Source organism: Choloepus didactylus, chromosome 27, assembly GCF_015220235.1.
Source record: "Choloepus didactylus isolate mChoDid1 chromosome 27, mChoDid1.pri, whole genome shotgun sequence".
Taxonomy (NCBI): Eukaryota; Metazoa; Chordata; class Mammalia; order Pilosa; family Megalonychidae; genus Choloepus; species Choloepus didactylus.
Window position 1 is genome coordinate 24,581,277 of NC_051333.1, and position 20,519 is coordinate 24,601,795.

General features: G+C 49.2%; 1 protein-coding gene across 14 annotated transcripts in view; it reads right to left on the reverse strand.

The window, feature by feature from the left end:
- Nucleotides 1-20,519, reverse strand: part of ZNF536 (zinc finger protein 536) — a 435,117-nt gene that overhangs the window by 218,974 nt on the left and 195,624 nt on the right. For 11 of the 14 annotated variants that reach the window (XM_037820159.1, XM_037820158.1, XM_037820155.1 and 8 more), the window contains one exon: nucleotides 4,044-6,212. In XM_037820159.1, the coding sequence (XP_037676087.1) occupies nucleotides 4,044-6,210 (2,167 nt within the window). In that variant the 5' untranslated portion in view covers nucleotides 6,211-6,212. Of the gene's footprint in view, nucleotides 1-4,043; nucleotides 6,213-6,572; nucleotides 6,687-7,169; nucleotides 7,206-12,205; nucleotides 12,672-20,519 lie in introns of those variants that run through there. The other 3 variants (XM_037820163.1, XM_037820164.1, XM_037820166.1) reach the window with 3 other exon arrangements.

The following is a 20,519-nucleotide window of genomic DNA, read 5'->3' on the forward strand; positions in this document are numbered from 1 at the left end:
TCTGCTCAGTTACTAATTGACATTGCCAAATATTTTAAGAACAATTGGAATGCACGAGCAAAAAAAAATTTTTTTTGAAGATCTTAATCCTCAGACTTAAAATTTTTCTTCTTTTCTCCCCCCTTTCTTCTTTTGGGTGCCTGGATTTGTTTGTGTGGGGCAGGCAGCGGTTATCGTGAATGGGGGCAGGGAGGGAGAGCTTCATGAGAAAAAGAGATGGCAAAGAAAGCAAATCTATCATATCACTATACACCCGATGGAAATGCAAGGGAGTCCCGGATAAAGGCCTTTGATGCGGTGGTCAATGGGCCCGACCCAGGGCGGAGACCCAGCATCTCAGGAATGCAGCTCAAGCAACAAAGGAAGACCCCCACAAGTCTTCCAGGCCAGCTGATCAAATAATCCTCGGCCATCTCAAAATATTACACCAGAGGCAGTAGGGATGAACAATATTTTCATCTGTGCATCTCTCCCTGGCCTTCCATTGATCAAGTAACTTTATTTAATGAACGGAGGGTCAACGCATTCAATTACCCCTTTCCCACCATCAAGACTTCAATTATCTCCATTCCAAAATTATGGGGAATGCAGAAGGTAACTGCCCTGTTGGATATAATGAACAGTATTGTTTCTTAGTACATTAAGTTTTAATTATTCTGAGCGTGATTTCCAAAGCAAAACCCGAAGAAACCGAACTTCGGTCGTTCTCTGACTCCGAGTACGGATAGGACTCCAGCCCAGTCTTAGAGGAGGTTTTAGGGCAAGATGCAGAGATTAATTCCATCGGAGCATTTGCACGCAAGCCAGAAGCAGGGAAGCATCAAAACGCCCGCCCTGCTTTCTAACTGTCATAAAACAGCAAAATTTAGAAGCCGCTGCTTTCCAAATAGTTTCCCTTTGCATTTTACACAGAGGCAGAACGGACATCTACCGTGGTGTGAAATTACGGGTAAGTCAAATCAACAACCACAACAAAAATCCAACACAAGGAAAAGATGGGGAAATGATCTGTGTGACTAGTTTTGTCCACTTTCTGTTAGAAAATATGACCTCTCAATTTGTCAGAGGTCCTAGTTTTCGCAGTTGATCTTAAGCTTGGTTCTCAGCAGTTTGGAGAGCCAAAGAACAAACACATTTTCTGGTTCACTGGAATCATTTTCACATGTGCACTGATTCAAACATTCTTTTGCTCACATAACAAACAGCTGCATCCCACATTAGCCTCGCCAGTGACAGTCGCCCATCTCGGCAATAACTGTTTGATTGCAAACTTGACCCCTTCTTCGTCTCGGTCTGAGCAAGACACTTTTAAACAGCCACTCCGTTCCCAATCCTCCTTTGCAAAGAATTACATCAGATAACAAAGGACGACTCTGCCACTCATTGTAAGCCTTCTTCTGGAGATCTGTTCTAAGAGGCTCTCTGCAAAAAGGTTTTTTTATGATGAATTCAAAACTACTATCATGTTAAGAGCAGCGATTTATAAAGAAGAATTCATTGGTTAAGATCTGAAAAAAATAGTTTCTCAGGCCCTACTGACCCAGTTTTCAACAAAAAAAGAATCAAGTGATGCAAATTAAGTTTTGCGACATTGTTAACAGAGTCTAAGAAATTTGCAAAACTGTGTTTTGCAGTTATTTCTTAATAGAAGCCTTAATAAGTACTTCTTTCTTTACTTAAGGGCTTAATTTTTTTTTCTCACCTTCATCTTGCAGGTTTCTCTCTAACAGGTTATAATAAAATACCTTTTCTGTCCAGGTTTTTATTTAAATGCTTATTTTAAGCACACTTCATATTAAAGTCATACTTGCTAGAAAGAAGAAGGGAGACTGACTAGATTTGGTTAAGAGTCCCAAGCCCAAGAAAACCTGAATGCTCCAAATGTGTAGCTGATTTGGGATGCCTATTGGGATGCCATCAATTTTCCAACTTAGCCACAAAATTATGAAAGGGTCTAATTTGAATATGAAGAAAACAAAGGACTCAACCAGGAATGAAGGACTCAGTATATTCACAGTTGTAAAATACTTCAAGGAGGACAACAAAAAGTGAGAAGAGAGCTGCAACTCAAGTATAATTCTCTTTTGAGGCATAAGCACGGCTGGTTCTGTTCAGCAAACGGATTTTTTCAACAGAGAAATCAGAGTTATGAAAGCAACAGAGATAGGAATAGCGCAGGGCTATCACTTGGCCAGAAGGTGAGAAAAACACGGCAAACACGTCATTAATGAAGTCGAACATTTGGTGCCAGAATATTCTGCTGAGACCTTTTCATTTCAGCAGGTCTGGGAGAGGGATGGAAATCTGTCGATGTGAACTCCACGTCACTCCAGAAACTTAGGACAGCCAGTCTGCTCTCTGCTTTCTGCTCCCGAAAGTGAGACTGCACACCCCAGAAGAGGGGACCCTTTCAAGGGAGCCCAGAAACAGTCCCTCCTGGCAGCGGGACGCCTGGCATTTTGCTGCCTCGGGGGAGGTGCAGAGACCCATCCTCAGGGAGCTCCCACTAGCAGGGGTGGAGCCTGAAAACCCATCCCTTGCATCTCTGTGGGTATGTTCCGTGCAGTACTCACGCCTGGTAGCGTGACTTAAGCCCTACGTGGTACCCACGTTCCTGGTTAGACTCTCCCAAGGCATCTCGCCAGTAAGAAACCACACACGAGTCTAGGACTCTGGGAGTAGACAGTGTGTTTCATGGGTATTTAAGCAGCAGCTTTAAGTGCTATCGGAATCTCTGGAATGTGCAGTTGAGATTTTCGTGTCTCAACAATTCTTTACTGGTGTGTAATAAGCCAGCAGACTCGTGCTTTCTTTTTCTACTAATTTTGTCCTAGCAGAATGGTATACTGAAGCGTGACAATAACAACAAAACTAAACTGGCATATACTTAGTAACTGTAGCAATGAACTGTCTCCAATACTAAAATAGCTATCAAAACTGAGAAGGAAAAAAAGAGAGAAGGAAAAACTTTAATTTAAAAAAAAAAACAAAAAACAAAAACCCAGCCCTCAACAGCCTGCTGCCACATCTTTAGCAGTGGGGAACGCAGTGCCTTGAGGTGCCTCAAACTGTCCTTCATTTTCTAGACTTAATGGCTGATTGCAGAAATCAATGTTGCCGTTAGTAACAGGGTATTTGTCATGGCATGATTTCCTCTGTTAGGCTGTGGAATGATTACAGTATTAGCGAGGTGCTTTCTTTATAAAGGGCCAGAGATATAACTTTCAATTTACTATCCATTAGGAAGGGGCTTTGCAAATATGGATGAAGGCAACATGCTACCTGCTGTTAGGCAGCGATTTTAATTTAGCTGTCGGAGACTAGTGTTTTTTCAAACTGGGCCAGGAAGCTTCAACATTTCACAGACATTTTGATGACAGATTTCTCTGCTTTGCTATTTTAGACCCCAAAGCTGTATTACCCGCGCAAACAGTACAGTTTAAGACACACGGCCATGCATCTGTGTATCAAACCTCTGTGCTTTTCTACACCATCAGACAAAGCGGGGTGGTTCTTCAGGTAAGATGTCATTTTGGCAGGGGACAGGAGACAGGTTTGGTCTGGGAAAGGGGCCTGGGGCACCCACATGAGACAAGTACGGGAATATATTTACGGGGAAAGACGGCGAGGGTCTCAACTCACATATCCACCTCCATGGATGGAGCCAAACGCCAACTCCAGGGCTCCAGAGACGAGGGATTGGGGGGCGGGGGCAGGGCATGAAACGGGGAAGGGCAGGTAACATCCCATTGAAAAAGGAGCCACCCAGCTGTCCCCACTCCATGGAAGGAGGGTCGACTGACTATCCTAGTAGCTACTGTTTATGGCAAGGCCAAAGAGTTTAAATGGCATCCTGCCCTTGAGGCAAAGGGGCCCCAAGGAAAGGATGGCCCGGCCCGGCGTCCAGCCCACCCTCCTCTTCCACCAGACCACGATGGCCTCCGAACTGACATGGAAGAGCCACTGGCCCCGGCCGAGGGCCCCTGAGAGCCGCTCCTCCCCCGCTGGTGGGGAGGGTGCCACCATCTTCCTCGACAACCTACCTGAGGAGGACGGCGAGGAGGGGTGCGGGCTGTCCTCCTGGGCGCTCCCGGTCTGGGAGAGGCCGCCTCCGAGCCCGCTCTCCTCCGTCACGTTGGAGGACCCGGGCGTGGTGGAGCGGCTCACCGACTGGGACTCCTGGTCGCTGCCCGAGCCGCGCCGCTCGTCCAGGCACGCGTGCAGCCCGTCCTCGTCGGCCTTGCGGTCCCGCTTGTGCACGCGGGAGTGCACGACCACCTGGTGGTAGGTGCGGAACACCCGGCCGCAGTCGGGGCACTCGGTGGGCTTCTCCTTCGCGCTCCCAGGCCCCTGCAGGTTGTACTCGAGCGCCTGGTTCAGCCCGTGCGACAGAAAATCCCGGCTGCCTTCTAAAGGGTCGAGCTTACTTGGCAGGTCTCTCTGATTGCCCACTTTAGTGCTGTGAACCAACTCAGCAGGAATTTTCTGTTTGGAGCCATCTGCTCCCACTAACACGTACTCCCGCTTCTCCTTATCAAACATCACTCCGGCGTTTGCCAGAGTGTCCTCGTGGTTGCGCTGTAGCTGATGCTCTTTAGACAAGAGGCCATGTTCCATGGCCATGCCCCTGGCCATGAGCTGCCAAGCCTGGTAGCTGCTCACGGGGTCCATCTCGGCAGCTTTGGCAGCCGCCTGCAACCGCTCGATGCAGCTGGATTTGAGCGGCGGCACCAGGTTGAGGCACCCCAGGAGGGAGTGCTTGTCACCCTCGGGGATGCCGTGAGCCATGCTGGAGATGGGGGACAGCAGCTTCCCGAGGACCTCCTCCTTCAGGGGCAGCTCCCCTTTGCCATAGAGCTGGCCAGGCTCGCTCAGGTTGGCTTTGTCCGGGGCCACAAAGCCCCCCTGCAGGCAGGAGAGGTACCTAGAGTACAGGTTGGCATGGGCCTCCTGGGACATGCTGCCCATGGGCGTGGGCACCTCGGGGTCACCGGGGGACTTGTTCTTCACAGACAGCTTGTTGAGGTGGACCTTCATGTGGTTCTTAAGGAACCAGGGCTCCTTGAAGCGCCGGCCGCAGATCTGGCAGCAGTGCTCGAAGGAGTCTTTGTGCTTCCGCATGTGGCCCTTCAGGAACCACGCCTGGCTAAACACCTGGCCGCACACCTCGCAACGGAACTCGTTGGCTGCCTGCTCCCCACCACCGTTGGGGCCCTGGCCCTGGGCTGACTCGGCGGTGATGTGGGCCTTCTCCACGTGGCTGATGAGCTCCTCCTCCTGCGAGGCGGCGAAGTCGCACAGCGTGCACTTGTAGGGCTTGTGCAGGATGCGGATGTGGCGGTCCAGCTCCTCGCGCTTCTTGAACTTGCCCTTGCAGAAGGTGCAGCGGAAGCCGGCCGCCGGGGCCACCACGTCCTCCTGCAGGCTGGCCGGCTTGGGCGAGGGCACCGGGTTGGCAACGTCAGGCAGGCCGGGGTTGGCAGGCAGGGCCAGGCTGCAGGTGGCGAGCGGGGCCTGCTGGGCGTGTGGCAGGGGCTTCAGGTCGGGCCGGGGCTGCAGCAGGCTGCTCTTCATCTGCTTGTCCCGCAGGATGGCCCTCTCCTCCAGCTCGTGCAGCAGGCGGTTCTCCTCGCGTACCCGCCCGCGCCCCTTCCCCAGGTTGCCCAGCTTGTGGGTGCGCAGGTGGATCTTGAGGTTGCCCTTCTGAGCCGCCCGGTGGTCACAGTAGGGGCACTTGAAGGGCTTCTCGCCGGTGTGCGTGCGCATGTGCAGAGAGAGGATGCTGTTGAAGCGGAAACGCTTGCCGCAGAGCGGGCACGGGTACTTGCGGTTTTTGCGGGCATCGTCCTCGATATCGCTCATCTGGGACATGATGCCCAGGTTCTGCCCGTTGAGGAATTGCTGCAGGTCCACCCGCCCGTTGAGGCTGGTGTCAACGTCGCGGCCCATCTGGTTGGCCAGCAGCGCCATCTGCCCGCCCATGGGCTGGCCGCTCATGGGCACGTGCGCCTTCTCGTCCAGGGGTGCGGGCGTCTTCTCCTCGGGGTTGGGCCGCGGGTGCAGCTCGGGGAAGGCATGGCTGAGCTGGGAGGTGATCTGGTGCAACTTCTGACTCATGGCATACTGGCCATTGAGGACGGGGCCGCTCAGGTGGGGCTCAGCTTCCGGGGCCGCCGAGGACACGCCAAGGCACAGACTCGCTTCCTCCATCCCTGGAAACAAAGAGCGAGAGTTCAGACCTGGGCCAGGCACCCGGCACACGAGGAATCAGCAGCGTCGGCTGGTGGGGCATTTGCATTTTGTGCCTTACCTGCACATAATCATGCTGAGGAATTAGAGCCAAAAACAATAATAAAAAAATGAATTATTAAATGCCAATTATGCAATAGGGCACTGCTCCTCCAATTTGTTTTGGCGATAGATCGTCTTCCTGGTATTTTCTATTTACAGATGGCAATTATTCATTCACATTTAAATTATTAATGTTTTACCACTTTTCAACTCCTAATGACAAATCGCGGGTCTATGTGTTTAACTTTTTCTATCCCCCGACCCCCTTGTAGCAACTGTACCTGTTGGTTCAGTTCAAAGACTGTCTTAGAGCAGAATGGCTTTATTTGCAAGGCTAAGGAGATTCTCACTTTGAACTTTTCTTTCCATTTACCATGTTCAGTACAGTCACCAGTCTGAGACGAAAGAGATCATTTTATGATTTGGCCAGGAAAAAAAGAAAAACCAAAAAACCCCAATGGCACGATATTTACTGGTACATAATAAAACAAGATAATATTTGGGGAAAAAATAAAGTAAAGGACAGGCTTTAGAACAATAAAAGGGATTTTGCTTTAGTCAACAAAAAGTGCAGTAATATCTCATTAAGCTGATTAGTATGCTGCTTAGAAACAGTACTAGGTGCTGTAACACATGATTATAATCATAAAAATCCTTCAGTGTTTGCAAGGAAGCATTAACGAGGTATATTAAATTTTAAGGAGACTGCAAGTAGCGGCTTTGCAAACCTCTGAGATTAAGATTTAACCCTTATGTTACGAAACACTGTTATTTTGTCATTTGGTAATGGTGCCTGTCAAAAGAAGTATAAATCATCTCGTGATGGAATCTTAATTGATCAGGAGACTGATCGAATTTTGGTGGAGGGAAAAACTTACACCATACAATGGCCTCTCCTAGTCCTTCAACTGGCAAGATATCCAAGACAGGAGCTCTGATTGGGTTTAAAGAGATCTTTTATAGAACTAGATAAAAACCAATTAAAATCCGGGGATGATGCCATAGGAAGTCTCACGAAGTCTGAGTGTTTTTAATAACTTTCCCAATATACAGTAATGAGTACAAATTGTACCTGCAGTATGTGTTTTGCAGGAAATTAGAACTCAAAGCTGTTTGTTAAACACTAACACTCAAAGCTGGTCTGCATAATTGTCTTTAATAGTTCTCTCTGCCCTCTCTCCAGCTCATGAAGAACAGCTAATTCCAGACCACTCTTGGGGGGAGGGCACCCCTTCTCCCACCTCAGAGCATATGGGAAGCTCAACTTCGAAAAATGAAGCCAGGCCTTGTGTCTTTCTATTTCCAAATCCATCTTCCACCTGAAGGCATCCAAATTTGTTTCCTGCCATTGGAACCATTTTTGCACATCTATCCTCTTTTTATCCCCATGATGAGATATGTTGCCCAGTCAGGTGGTCCAGGAGCAGCGTTCAGCCCCAGCCACGACTGGTTCCTGGGCCAGATGATTCCCTCCGGGGGCTTGTGGGGACAGAGCTCAGCTGTGGAGGAAGACACTCAGGCCCGGGGCAGGGGGTTGTGCTGGGTCTGCAGCTTGCAGGGCCTTCCACCAGGCGGACGATGCACGACATGGAAAGTCTCCAGCGGGAGAGCTGACTTCCTTGGCAAGAGAAGAGGGACTGCAATTCCATCTTGCAGGGGAGGGGAAGAAAAGAGACATAGATGTTTGTTTCCAAGCAGGAGACGGATTGCCACTGTGCAGCAGGGATAACTGTGTCTATGAACAATGACAGGAACTACTGTGTACATGTGATTACACACACGAACATACACACAGCTGTGCATGCTCACGTTCAGTGAAAGGCGGCCTCCAGAAAGGAGTAGTTTCTCATGGAGAGTCTTGCTTTCATTCAACAGAGCTGTTGAGTTCCCTCCATGTGCCAGGCCTGTCCTTGGCCCTGAAGACACGAAATGGACAAGACCAGCTGGTCCCAGCATTCACAGCACCCACTGTCCAGCAAGCAGCAGCTGGCCCAGTGTACAGGATTTGCTGGAGCAGAAATCCCGGAATCCTTCAGGTAGGGACTAATGGCCCCCAGGGCCTGTCCAGAATCCTTTCTCTACCTCCCAAACCCCATGAGCTGTGCTGGCTCCTCTCCTGAGCAAACACAGATCATGACCTAGAAGCCACACGGGAATGCTCCGAATTCCAACCAATAGCGCGGAGGGAGTTTGAAAAGTCCAGAACCGACATGGTTGGCCCCTTTCCAAAGGCTGCCCAATCGGCCAGCTCTGAAGACATGAATAGAGAAGATGGGCTATTTCAGGTTGCTGTTGATGAGCTGATGCAACTTCAGCAGGAGGGAGACGAGGCAGAACATGTAACGTGCCAAGACTAGGAATCAGGTTGGATGAGGGGCACCAAGTTGAAGACCATCCATTTGATCTTTCCTCCTCTCCCCGGTTCATGCTGGGCAACTAACAGCTCAACTTGTCAAATGATGAATATGGGGAGTTTTCAAGCTTGATTTGGGCATGGAATTCCTTTATGGTGTTATTTTATTTTTCTTCAAATTGACAAAGCTTCTTAAACCCCTTTAAGCAACTGGTCTTCATATGCCTTTGCTAAGGCCTCAGCTGAGGGGAGACAAAATGTGCTAGAATCTGCTGCCCTAGCTCTTTGCACAGTTGGCTCCTTCTCATGATCCAGGTCTCAGCTCACACACCACCATCTCAAAAAGACACTCCCTGCCCACCTTGACTGAAGTTCATGCCCGTAGACCCTCTCTATCCCATCCCCTTACTTCCTTTTTCATAACGCTCACCACTACACCAACGTCCTGCTGTTGACTCTTTTGCGGACATGCTTCTTTTCCACGACAGTAGTAATTTTGTCTACCTTGGTCCTGGGTGAAGCCCCAGGGCCTAGAGCAGTGCTGGCTCACTGGATGTGCAGTTATGTACTGACTGAATGGAGGAACTGACAAACAGATTATTGCCCTATAGTCCAGCCTATCGGGGAATCCAAGCCCTGTAGGAAACCCATCCTCAACCCAACCTCATGTGACCCAACCTCAGCTTTTGCACAAGAGCAAGAACGTCCATAATCAGAGTTTCTCAGGGTCAGAATGGTCCCCAGTTCCCACCCTGGACCTGAAGGCCTAGAAGTCACCAAGAGAAAGTCATCCCCATCACCAGGTCTTTCTCTGCATGTGCCCAAGAGACCATCCCAGGCTTAGCCCACTGCTGATGGAGACAGTACCCATCGCCTTCAGGACCTGACTGCCCATCATGGGGTCCATGGGCAAACTCAGGGTTTAGCAGAGTTGGCCAGTCTGCCAGCAGTCACTCCGGGGATTACAAACCTCTGCACCTTAGGGCATGTAAATGAGAAAGGGCTATACCAGGTGACCATCTCAGAGTCCTCTGTGAGACCCGACGTCCCATGATTCCACAAGCAGATGCAGCCGAGGCCATGGCGACGGGTCATTCATCACCAGTGCCTGTCACTTGATTCAGAGCAAGAAAGGGGAGCAGGAGTTCTTCGAAAGAGCCTGGGGTAATTGGTGTGCTGTCTCTGGGCCAAAGCAGCGAGGCAGGATGAGCTGGCCTCGGGCCCAGTCTGGAACTCACAAAACCTGGGTCGGCCCCAATTTCTCCAGACCTGACGCTTCACCCATCTAGGATTCATTTACCCTGTATCTCGGCCATTCAGTCAGCATTTGCCAGGGACCTTCCATGCGCCTACCCTCAAGGGCCTGGGAGCCCAAAGGGGCACAGTGCAGGCAAGGCCACAAATAACAGGAATGCAATGAAAAGACCCTGAAAGGCTGCATCCAGAGAGAAAGCAGAAAGGACGTGCAGCTGTGGTATACAGGCATGTCTGCATGGGCATGCATGCACATGTGTTTCTGCATGTTTGTGTGCATGTATGCCTACGTGTGCCTGTGACTTGAATGTGTATGTGTGTGCACGTGTGAGCGTGCATGTATGTGCATAGGCATCCCGTGCGTCTGCACTGAGAGAGGGGCAGGGACTCCCTCACTGGCGACACTCTAGAAACATAGGCAAAAGCATACACTGGGGAACTAAGGGGTCATTTATCCTTCTGTAAAGAGACTGGGTCCTACCACAGCTGGGAGCTCTGCCGTGCTGCTGGAAGGTGCCGTTACCCGTTTCACCCAGGTCTCCAGGGAACAAGTACAAGGAGAGAATACCTTCCCTCTGGAACCACACTGCTCCCTCAAAGGCCCCATAGCAAATGTCATCAACAACCCTGGAGGGGACACCTATCCTAGGCTTCCCAATCCGTGTCCCTACAGGACAGACATGCTGATATCTGTGCCGAGCACTTTAGCTGATGTGCCCAAACCACCCTTCACTCAGCCGTCACCCTAGTACCTGGTGTCCACACTTCATCAAACACTCGGGAACCAGCAGAAGGTGGGACAGGACCTGGGGTTTACAGCCATCGGGCAGCCAGGACCGTTGGAGTAACCTATGCAACCATTCATCTAACCCTCTCACCTACGTAGCAAAACAAACCCTTAGCACACCAGAAAGCAAGAAAACCAACTACTAAAAAGGAAAGCAGCTTGCCCCTGGCCTGTAGCTTATGGCCCCAGTTCAAAGCATGAAAGGAAGATCAATAAAGATTGATTGACTGATGAAATGAACCACCGAATGCTTCGTTTACCGAACTGTGGAAAGTCAGCCTGATCTCCTTAGCAGGGTTGGACAGTGGAAGGCCACCGTGAAACGTCACACCTGCGGCATCATCAGTCCAACACGGAAACACTCTGGGGGCGGGAGGAGCCCAGGCTGGCATTCAACGGCAGTCAATACTGACAAAGAACAAGCCTGGCCTGGGTCTCGGCCACCGTGTCATTGTGGAAATGCCTCTGAACTCAGGAAGGGATCCTGGGTGGGAGTTTCTGAACACCAGAGGCTTTCTTCTTGAGCAGTGCAATTTCACATTTCACGACAAGGGTATTCTCAGCAAATGAAACCCACCATTGGATGCACAGATTATCAAAATACATTCTGTCTCATCATTCCCATCATTGCAGGTTACGGTGAGCCATTCAGCAGCCTTTGATGGTGTTAATGGTTATTTTGATTTTGCATTTTTGCTTTCAAGACTATTTCCTGTGATATCAATGACAAAAGTTTTCACTTAACTCTTCCAATAGAGAACCTAATTGTATCTTTCACTCGAAATGAAATTTAAAACTATCAGGACACCAGAAATGCCAGCTGCTATGAGTCTAAATAAATTTTACACAAAACACAGTTTCATTTTGCTAGCACAGAAAAAAAAAGTAATCTTATGAATAGTCCAAAATATATAGATCTTGCCAGTAAGTTGCATGAAAGAGTCTTATCCTTATACCATGAAAAAGAAGAGTTGAGAAATAAAATGACTTTCAAAATAACCATTTCAACTGGATGTTTTAAAATCAAATATTGTTGTCTAGCCAAGCACAACTAAATATTCTCTTTTTTATCAACGTGGGTAAAAGTGCTGCCTTGGGAACCTTGGAGCACTCCCACAGCTCCCAGTTTCTGGACCAAAGTGAGGTACCTGGGTTCACAGAAAGGGAGGCTCCAAACAACATTGCGGACTTTACACAAAATAATCTCGTACCACGCAGTTCTCGTAGTGGGGAGACCCTTTTTCTGGGTGCCCAAAGACTCCTGGCCCCTCCCCATGCCCTATCTTGCTTTCTTACCCTTAGGGTAAGCAGTAGCTAAGACAATTGCACCTAGAATACAAAGGCTTTTCATTAAATACTATTTTTTCCAATTGTTGTAGCTCAAACTGTTTAACTAAGGTTGTTATAAGCATAATACACTCCTGTTCTGAAATACAGAACACCAGACTACTGAACCTTTTCAGGGTCATTAAACAGCTGTAAACATTATTACAAAAATAAACCAGAGATTTCATGCTTACATTTTGGCCTGGAGCTTGCTATGCTGAGCAAGTACATTTTTTTCATCTCTTACAATCAACGCTGGTGACATTTGGGCAGCCAAACAAATTACGTCACAAACATTACCAAGGTGGGCAAGATACTCAGTGGTATATTTGCCAGATGATTAACAGAAAAACAGGAGGGCAGCATGGTTGACCTGTTCCATTTTGAGTGATGTGTAGTCAATGCTATAAGACAGGGTCAGAAATAGTTAAATCCTTGCTGAATTTATTAATGACAATATGATATTCAAATCTGGCTGTGGGCATGGTGACTGCACAACCAGAAGAGGCAAGCTGAAGAGTACGGTCAAACTCCCAAACTTCCCAAACTTTGGAAGGTTGGCCAAAGTCAAGGCCCTCGTTGCCTCTCTGGTGAATAGGATGAACAAGGTCCTGTGTAGCCCGGACAGCTTCTATACTGATGGGATGAGAGTTGGAGGAACTGAAAGAAGAAAGAGAAAAATTAAAAATGTTCTTTCCTTGGAAATTTTGGAAGAGTTTGCAAAATTCTCATGGGCAAAGAGGTCTCCCCAACCCATGATGACTTTTGCAGTCTAGGTCGAAACTGTAGGCAAAGCCAAAGCATACCAAAAGCAAAGACAAAACATCTACAGCGGGTTCTGCTGGCCATCTTCACAGGGTGGAGAAGACTTATGGTATGGGCTCCTGGTCACTCTCTGCCCACACATAAAAAGCCAGGCAAATAGGTGCTGGGATGGAATTAGAACCTCACATGGGGTGTTTGTTAAGACCATGTACATGTCAGGCAGAATAAGCGCTTAATAAATAAATTAAAAAAAACCAATAACCATCAATCACCACCACCATCATTTTCATCATCATCAACAGTCTCATCACCATAGCACTGCCACCATCCTCATCTTCCTCATATAACTCATCACCACCATCATCATCTTCCTCACCATTAGTACAATATTTCTTGGGTGCTTACCATGTGTCAAGACCATGCAAGGTACTTTACAATCATTATCTCACTTTAGCCTTACCCAACTGTTCTAGTTTGCCAATGCTGCAGAATGCAAAACACCAGAGATGGATAGGTGTGATGGTTGGGTTCATGTGTCAACTTGGCTAGGTGGCCTAGCTGTCTGGTCAAGCGGGCACTGGCCTGACGATTGCTGTGAGGCTATTTGAGGCTGGTTAATAAACCAACGGGCTGGTTTGTCGGATCATCAGTCAATTGACTGCAGCTGACTGATGACTCATCAAGGGGCGTGCTTCCACAGTGAGAGAATGCAATTGGCTGGATTTGGTCCGGGTGATCAGTTGGAGGCTTATAAGCCGGATGGTTAGAGAAACCTTCACTTCTTCTTCAGCTGCTCAGTGAAGCTTTTCCTGAGGAGTTCGTCAAAGTTGTCGGTTCGTTTCCTGAGGAGTTCGTCAAAGTTGCTGGTTCGTTTCCTGAGGAGTTCGTCAAAGCTGTCGGTTCGTTTCCCGAGGAGTTCGTCGGATGTCTTCCTTGGAGTTGACAGCTTGTTGACAGCTCTGCAGAATTTGGACTCGTGCACTCCCGCAGTTGCGTGAGTCACTTTTACAATTTGATAATAAGAGACATCTCTCATTGATTCTGTTTCCAAGGAGAACCCTAACTAATACAATAGGCTTTTATAAAATAGGGGTTTATTTCACTACATAGTTACAGTCTTAAGGCCACAAAGCGTCCAAGGTAACACACCAGCAATCAGGTACCTTCACCGGAGGATGGCCAATGGTGTCCGGAAAACCTCTGCTAGCTAGGAAGGCAGCTGGCGTCTACTCCAAAGCTCTGGCCTCAAAATGGCTTTCTCCCAGGACACCCCTCTCTAGCAAGCTTGCTCCTCTTCAAAACATCACTCCCAGCTGCACTCCGTTTTCTACCCCCGAGTCAGCTCATTTATATGGCTCCACCGATCAAGGCCCACCCCGAATGGGCGGGGCCACACCTCCATGGGAACATCTCATCAGAATCATCTCCCACAGCTGGGTGGGGCACATTCCAAGCAAATCCAACCAGCACCAAACGTCTGCCCCAGAAGACTACAAAGACAATGGCATTTGGGGGACACAATACATTCAAACCGGCACACCAACCTTAGATGGAAAGGGTTATTATTATTCCCACACTAAAAATGAGGAAACTGAGGCTCAGAAAGGTTAAGTCACACAAGCTCACACAGCTGAGAAGCCTGATTCCAGAAGCCAATACTAGCGGGCAGGTGGCTTTTGAAATCCCCAAGCACAGTGTTGCTGGGCTGGATGCTGACAGTGAGAGGCCAGCTCCTCCATTTGTGCAGTGGATGGAGGGAGGAAAACCGTCGGCATGGGCAGCACCAAGGAGGAAAAGAGTGGGGACATCACAAACACATTTTCCGGAGAGTGGAAATATGCAGCACACTTCAGAAAGAGAGCATTTCAGAGGCCTGGCGTGGGTAGGTGGGGGTGATGGAGGCACTGCGGATCCAGAAACATGGCAAGTCTGTTACTCGTTGGTTGGGGACCAGCAGGTTACACCAAAATTTATTTACAGAGTCTTCTCTTTTCTTAACGTCTATAAGAGATGACATACTCTTCAGTCTCTTCTCCTGTGTCAGGTAGGTTATTTCCCCAACTAGACTTAAGTAATTTGACAAGAGTGACCCCCAAAGTCCCACTAATGTGCATCCAAGACCAGTACTTCCTCTGGCCTCAGTGGGATCTTGGGCAACTTAGTCACCTATTGAAGCCTCAGTTCCTTTATCTCAAAATGGACTGATATCAACCATCTTACTCACTTCCCAAGGTTTTATAACAGGCAAATGGGATCATGGGAAAGACAACATCGCTTTTTAAACTGTCAAAGGCTCTCCATGTGCAGGAACCCTTCTCCAATACCAACCACAGCATTTAGCATGGCCTTCTAGACCTGGAAAGGAATTTAATCTAACAGTGGAGTAAATACGAAAAGATGAAGGGCACAGCCAAGGCTCACAGAAGTGATCAGTAAAATGCCCTTGTTGCCACCTTCACTAGTGCATCCGCCAAGTGGGCTTGTACTATTTCATGACACATATGGAAGGAGGCAGAGGACATCCAGACCAGGTCCTTGCCTTTGAAAGTTGACTCAGGCAGGGGGAGACACGTGGGCCCACAGAGACAACAAAACGTGGTCAAGCACTGAGATGGAGAATCTACTATAGAAGGGTGCACAGGAAGGTGGGGGCAGACCTGGGGAATGACGGGGAAGAGACCTGGCCTTGGCTCATGTTGAGGAGGCCACTTGGCAGGGGAGAGAGGGAAGGGAGCATGGGACAGAGGAAACAGCCGAAATATACTGCGTATTCCACTCCCTTGCAAATGTGTTTGTGATGCCCCCACACTGATGTGGTAGTCTGGGGCGGGATGTCAAGCCAAGGAGTATGGAGTTTACATTTGGGGCAAAAGACAGGCTCGAGAAGCTCTTAGCAGAGTGTAGCACAACGTGTGTGCCTCACAACGACTGTGGGAGCCACCTCAGGACATCGATCAAGTTCCTACATTAAGGATGCCAGGAAGCTGAGATCCTAAGAGCACAAGACCATCCATTCAGCCCACAAAGCCTACCATACAGGCAGCCATCAATAGGGTTGGTAGGGTCATGTCTCTGGCAAAATTTACAAGAGAACCGCTTCAAAACCGTACTTGCTCTCTGGCTCTGGGCAGCCGGATGAGATGTTTCTATCTCAAGTGGACGAGAGAAGATGAAAACAAATAAAGAGTGAAAATAAACTCCTGGACTACAAATCCAAAATCTGGGGGCCAAAGATCTCCTAGTAGTGAGAGAGAAGGGGGTACTTAGAGTTTGGAAGAAGTCACTCGTCTCCCTCCGCCTCTTTGTAGCAGCACACAAATGGAAGAAGGGCTGAATCTCCAGGCAGCCCACCCCCACCTCTCCACATACGTCAGCCCAAACCCATCGTAGTTCCACCTGCTCGAGGAAGCCTCCCTGAATTAGCCTCAAGCTTGGAGAGGAGGCACAGTCCTCAGAACTCCCGTGGAGTTTCTCTGGACCTGTTAGGACACTTCTCGTGGATGCACGGCTACTGGAGCTCACGATGTCCTCTGCTCCTACGCTAGGGGCTTTGGGACAGCGGGGGTCTGATCTGTAAGCCACTACGTCTGTAACTCCTGGAGGATGCAACCTTACCAAGGCTGGCCCTCTAAGCATAGGATTAATCACAGTGCAGGAGGGGAGAGCAGCAACATGGCAAAGAGAGGTGGCATTTTGAGGGCAACAGCCCAGCCCTGCCCCTCAGAATCCAGGCCATGAAACAGTGTTTCCATTTCTGCCAGATGGAATGGTTTGGGAAGGAAATGGCTCCTTAATTCACTGTAATTGATTTAGCTGAACTGTGTCCACCCCATCAGGGAAAGCAACGAAAACTATATATATGTAAGCTTTTAATGAATGACCTACCTTTAACATAGCACAAAACCGAAAAAGATACCAGCAGTTGTCATGAAACGTATTGATTATTTCCTCTCTCTCACTGGCTTTCTCACTCCCTTTTTAAATAGTTTTCCTCATGGCAGGAAGTTAGGTATTTAATCCCCTATTAACCTGCCTTGGCTCCCTGCTCCACCCCAGCAATGGAGGGGCCCATCGGCGTCTGCACACAGACAGGGCAGGGCCCAGCATCCCTGCAGCCCCCTCCTCCGGAGGGCAGCAGAACCAGGGGGCAGGAGCCAAGTTCACCCCACCACCTCGCACCTCTGATTAGAGACATTTGAATCTGCGCTACGATATCATGTTGAGCACTTTATTTTCATTTCACAGGCGCCTCAGATTGGATTCTGCGCAAAACTAAATAGAATGTAAAATGCACATATGCAAGAGTGATCAAAGGCGCCTGGTTCTGAAATATTCATGGAAGTCGGCCCAGGGAGATTCTGTTCACAGGGGCACCTGTCGGAGACGTAAGCTCAGATACACATCATCCCGTTAAGTACACAAATGGGTAGTGAGCAAAAACTCCAGGCACACAATCAGGTACTCCACTGTCTGCAACTACTGGGCTGAAACCAACAGAGGGAGGCTGGCAGGGGCAGGGGTGCTGGTCCTTTCTGGACTCGGGGGCCCCCCAGTTCAGCATCTTCTACTATGCCCCAGGCTGGCCTGGCCTGGCCTTTGGTGGGCCCAGACTGCTGGGGAAGGAGGGCAGACTGGCCCACAAGTCTGCCAATGAGGGGTGGGCGACATGTTGGCCAAGCTCGCAGATAGGGAGCTGCTGGGAGCTAGACTCCACTCTGGGTGTCACTGCCACAAGCAAACAGACTCCAGGGACAGGGATGAATTTCCCTCCAAGACCAGGCAGGAAGGTGGGGGGGCAGACAGATATCCCAGTTCACAGGTGCTTGGAGGAAGGAGAAACCTCAGCTCATCTAGTTTAAACACATTAGGAAAACGGGAAAGAATCCCATTATCAGGGAGCAGGGGGAGAGGGGCCACGGGGAGAGGTGGTTTGTGCCTTTGGTGTACACTGTTCCCCATTTGCTCCCCTGTGCCCCATCATTGGAACCTGTGCCTGTTCTGATAGATGAAATGTCACCGCGTCCAGGAGGCCTTCCTGGGTGTCCAGGCCCAGGGAGGAGCCCTCCTGTCTGCCTTCATGGTGCCCTGGCCTCGCCCCTTCATAGCAACTTTCACACGGGCTTGAGCTTGTTTGTCTACTTGATGGGAAAATCCACGAGGGCAGGACCATGACCATCTGCTTCACTGGGGTGCCCCTGGCCCCTGAAACAGAGCTGGGTACAGAGGAGGCATGCAACAAATAGTTGCTGAATGAATGAATAAAGGAACAAGCAAATGAATATAATGATTGAATGATTAAATGAATGGAATGAATGAGCAAACAGACCAAGCCACAAATGCTACAGTCCCCTAGCCCAGCATATTCCTTGGAGAGGAGGGGATGACCCAGGGAATGGAGACTCAGTCCTGAACCACCCAGACAGACCCTGCTCTCTGCTCCTCAAGGTACAAGCTAAGCAAGAAGTTTGGTGCATGGATGCTGATCTCAAAGACCACATCATCCCTATGCCATTCCAACCCCCACTTCTACCCTTCACACTCTCATAAAGGACTAACCACACCCCATCTCCTGGGGGACATCTGGGTCCCTGTCTCACCAACCTCCTGGGATCCACACCTGATCCAAACCCAATGCTTTGCAGATAACATGCACCTACAAATGCTGGTTGAATAGATTTGGATTCCAAGTCCCTCAATCTCCCTTCCAACCTCCCTTCTCCTTTTGACTACCTCTACTTCCGTCATGCAAACATTCATTTATTCACTCATTCATTCATTCAAAAAGCAATTTTCAAATGCCAAGGATCAGTGGCCCGGGAGAATTTTGAGGGCCATGAACACATCTTGTTGCTCTGTTCCCCCAGTGGTCAGCACAGAGGAGGCCCCTGGAGACGGTCTACTGGCAGGATGACACTGCCGATGCCATCCCTGGGCTTGCTCTGCTGGATACCCCCTCCACCCAGACCTCTATTGACACTTTCCCCCTGATCCCAGAGCCCATCGTCCCAAGGTCCGGATCCTTGCATATCATCAGGAATGAGAGGACCAAATAAAGCCTAATAGAATGTCAGGGGCAGCGGACAGGTCCCTTTCTCCAGACGATGCTCTCCATGGGAGCAATGTTCCCAAGAGTCAAGAACAGCTCCCCCCACACAGCAGGCACTCAGGAAACACTACTGAGAGAACAACTCCCCTCCCTGTCACTTGTGGGCTGGCCTCTTCTTCCTGCCACGGGCACCCTGCCTTGTAGCCAGGAGGACTCGCATCCAAGACAACTCATCTCTCTGCCTAGACCAGGTGGGCCTGGCTCCTCCGGGGGGCTCCTCTGCTCCCTGCAGCCACACCTGCATCGCCATGGCCTTGTGGCCACACACTGGTCTCTCCCCAAATCACAGACCCTATCTGTAAGCCAAGGAGGCTGGCCACTTCCCTCAGCTCCTCGGCTCTCCCCTGCCTCCAGATTTATGCCTCTGTGGCCCATTTGACAGGGCAGGGCCCTCCCAGCCATAGTCCTGGTCCTGAACTTCACCAATCAGAGCAAAAGGCTGGAGCTGAACTTCACTGATGCTGAACACCAGGGGAAACATTAAAAATGAAGCAATTAATGTCCCTCTCCTAAATGGGAGGAAGTGCCATTAGTGGGCTGTCCACGGCCCTCCAGCTGCGGTCCAGCCAGCCTGGGAAGGCGGGACGTGATACGATCTTGACACCAATGTCACCCCCTCCTCCTCAAGTGGGTGGTGAATATTTCCTACAGAGAGGCCTTCTGGAAGCCCCAGGGCATTTTCAAACTTCAGTTGCTTGGTGTGAAGGTACTGTCCACACAAGCTACAAATAGCATTCAGAAACAACCATGGTCAACCGCAGGGCAGCGTGGTAACGGTTGGGACTCCTGCAGGGCTCTCTTTCATGGGACTCAGTGTGACCAGCGAAAATGGCTGCTGCTGCAAGAAGGTGAAATGTGTCTTATTCCAAAAAACTGAAGGCCCGTGAGCTCTAAGGTAGCACCGCATCAGTTAAGCATCTGTGATATGGGGGCATTCACAGGTTCCTTAGGAGGGCTGAATAACTGATGGAAAGTGCTTGCAGCAGTGCTCGGCACAAAGCAAACACTCTAGAAAAGTGACTGCAGGACTTTTTCTTCCCTTCCTTCTGCTCCTTCTCCTCCTCCTCTTCTTTTTTTCTTTTCCTCCTTCTTCTTCTCCCTTTTCTCCTTCTCCTCCTACTCCTTCCTCTTCTTCTCTTCCACCTCCTCCCACTCCTTCTACTACTGTCACAATTATCATTAGCATGTCAACATTGCTGGGACTTTATCACCACCTATAATCAAGTTCAGTCCTGCTGCAAAATCACCTTTTGGAAAGCCTCACTGAAGTCAAACACTCTCAAAGTATAAATGGTAGTCAAAGGTTTAATAATCTCACCTTGAATATTTTTAAAAGCTCTTGCAGTGAATTAGGAAAAGTTGAACAGCCCCCCATCAGGGATATGGACAAAAGGCATGTGAACAGACAACTGACAGAAGAAACAGAGTTTGGGTAATGGCCACAAAAATGTCACTCCTAACTAGAAAGCAAGAAGACTGTAATTAAAACTAAAAACAAGGATCCATTTTAAATAATTATATTAAAGATTGCAACCAGACCTTGAAGGAACCTTAAAATTTCCTCCATGGAATCATGGCATGTCCAAAATAGAACATGGGAGAAAGTAAAGTGGCCTCGTTTAACCACAACTTCTCTT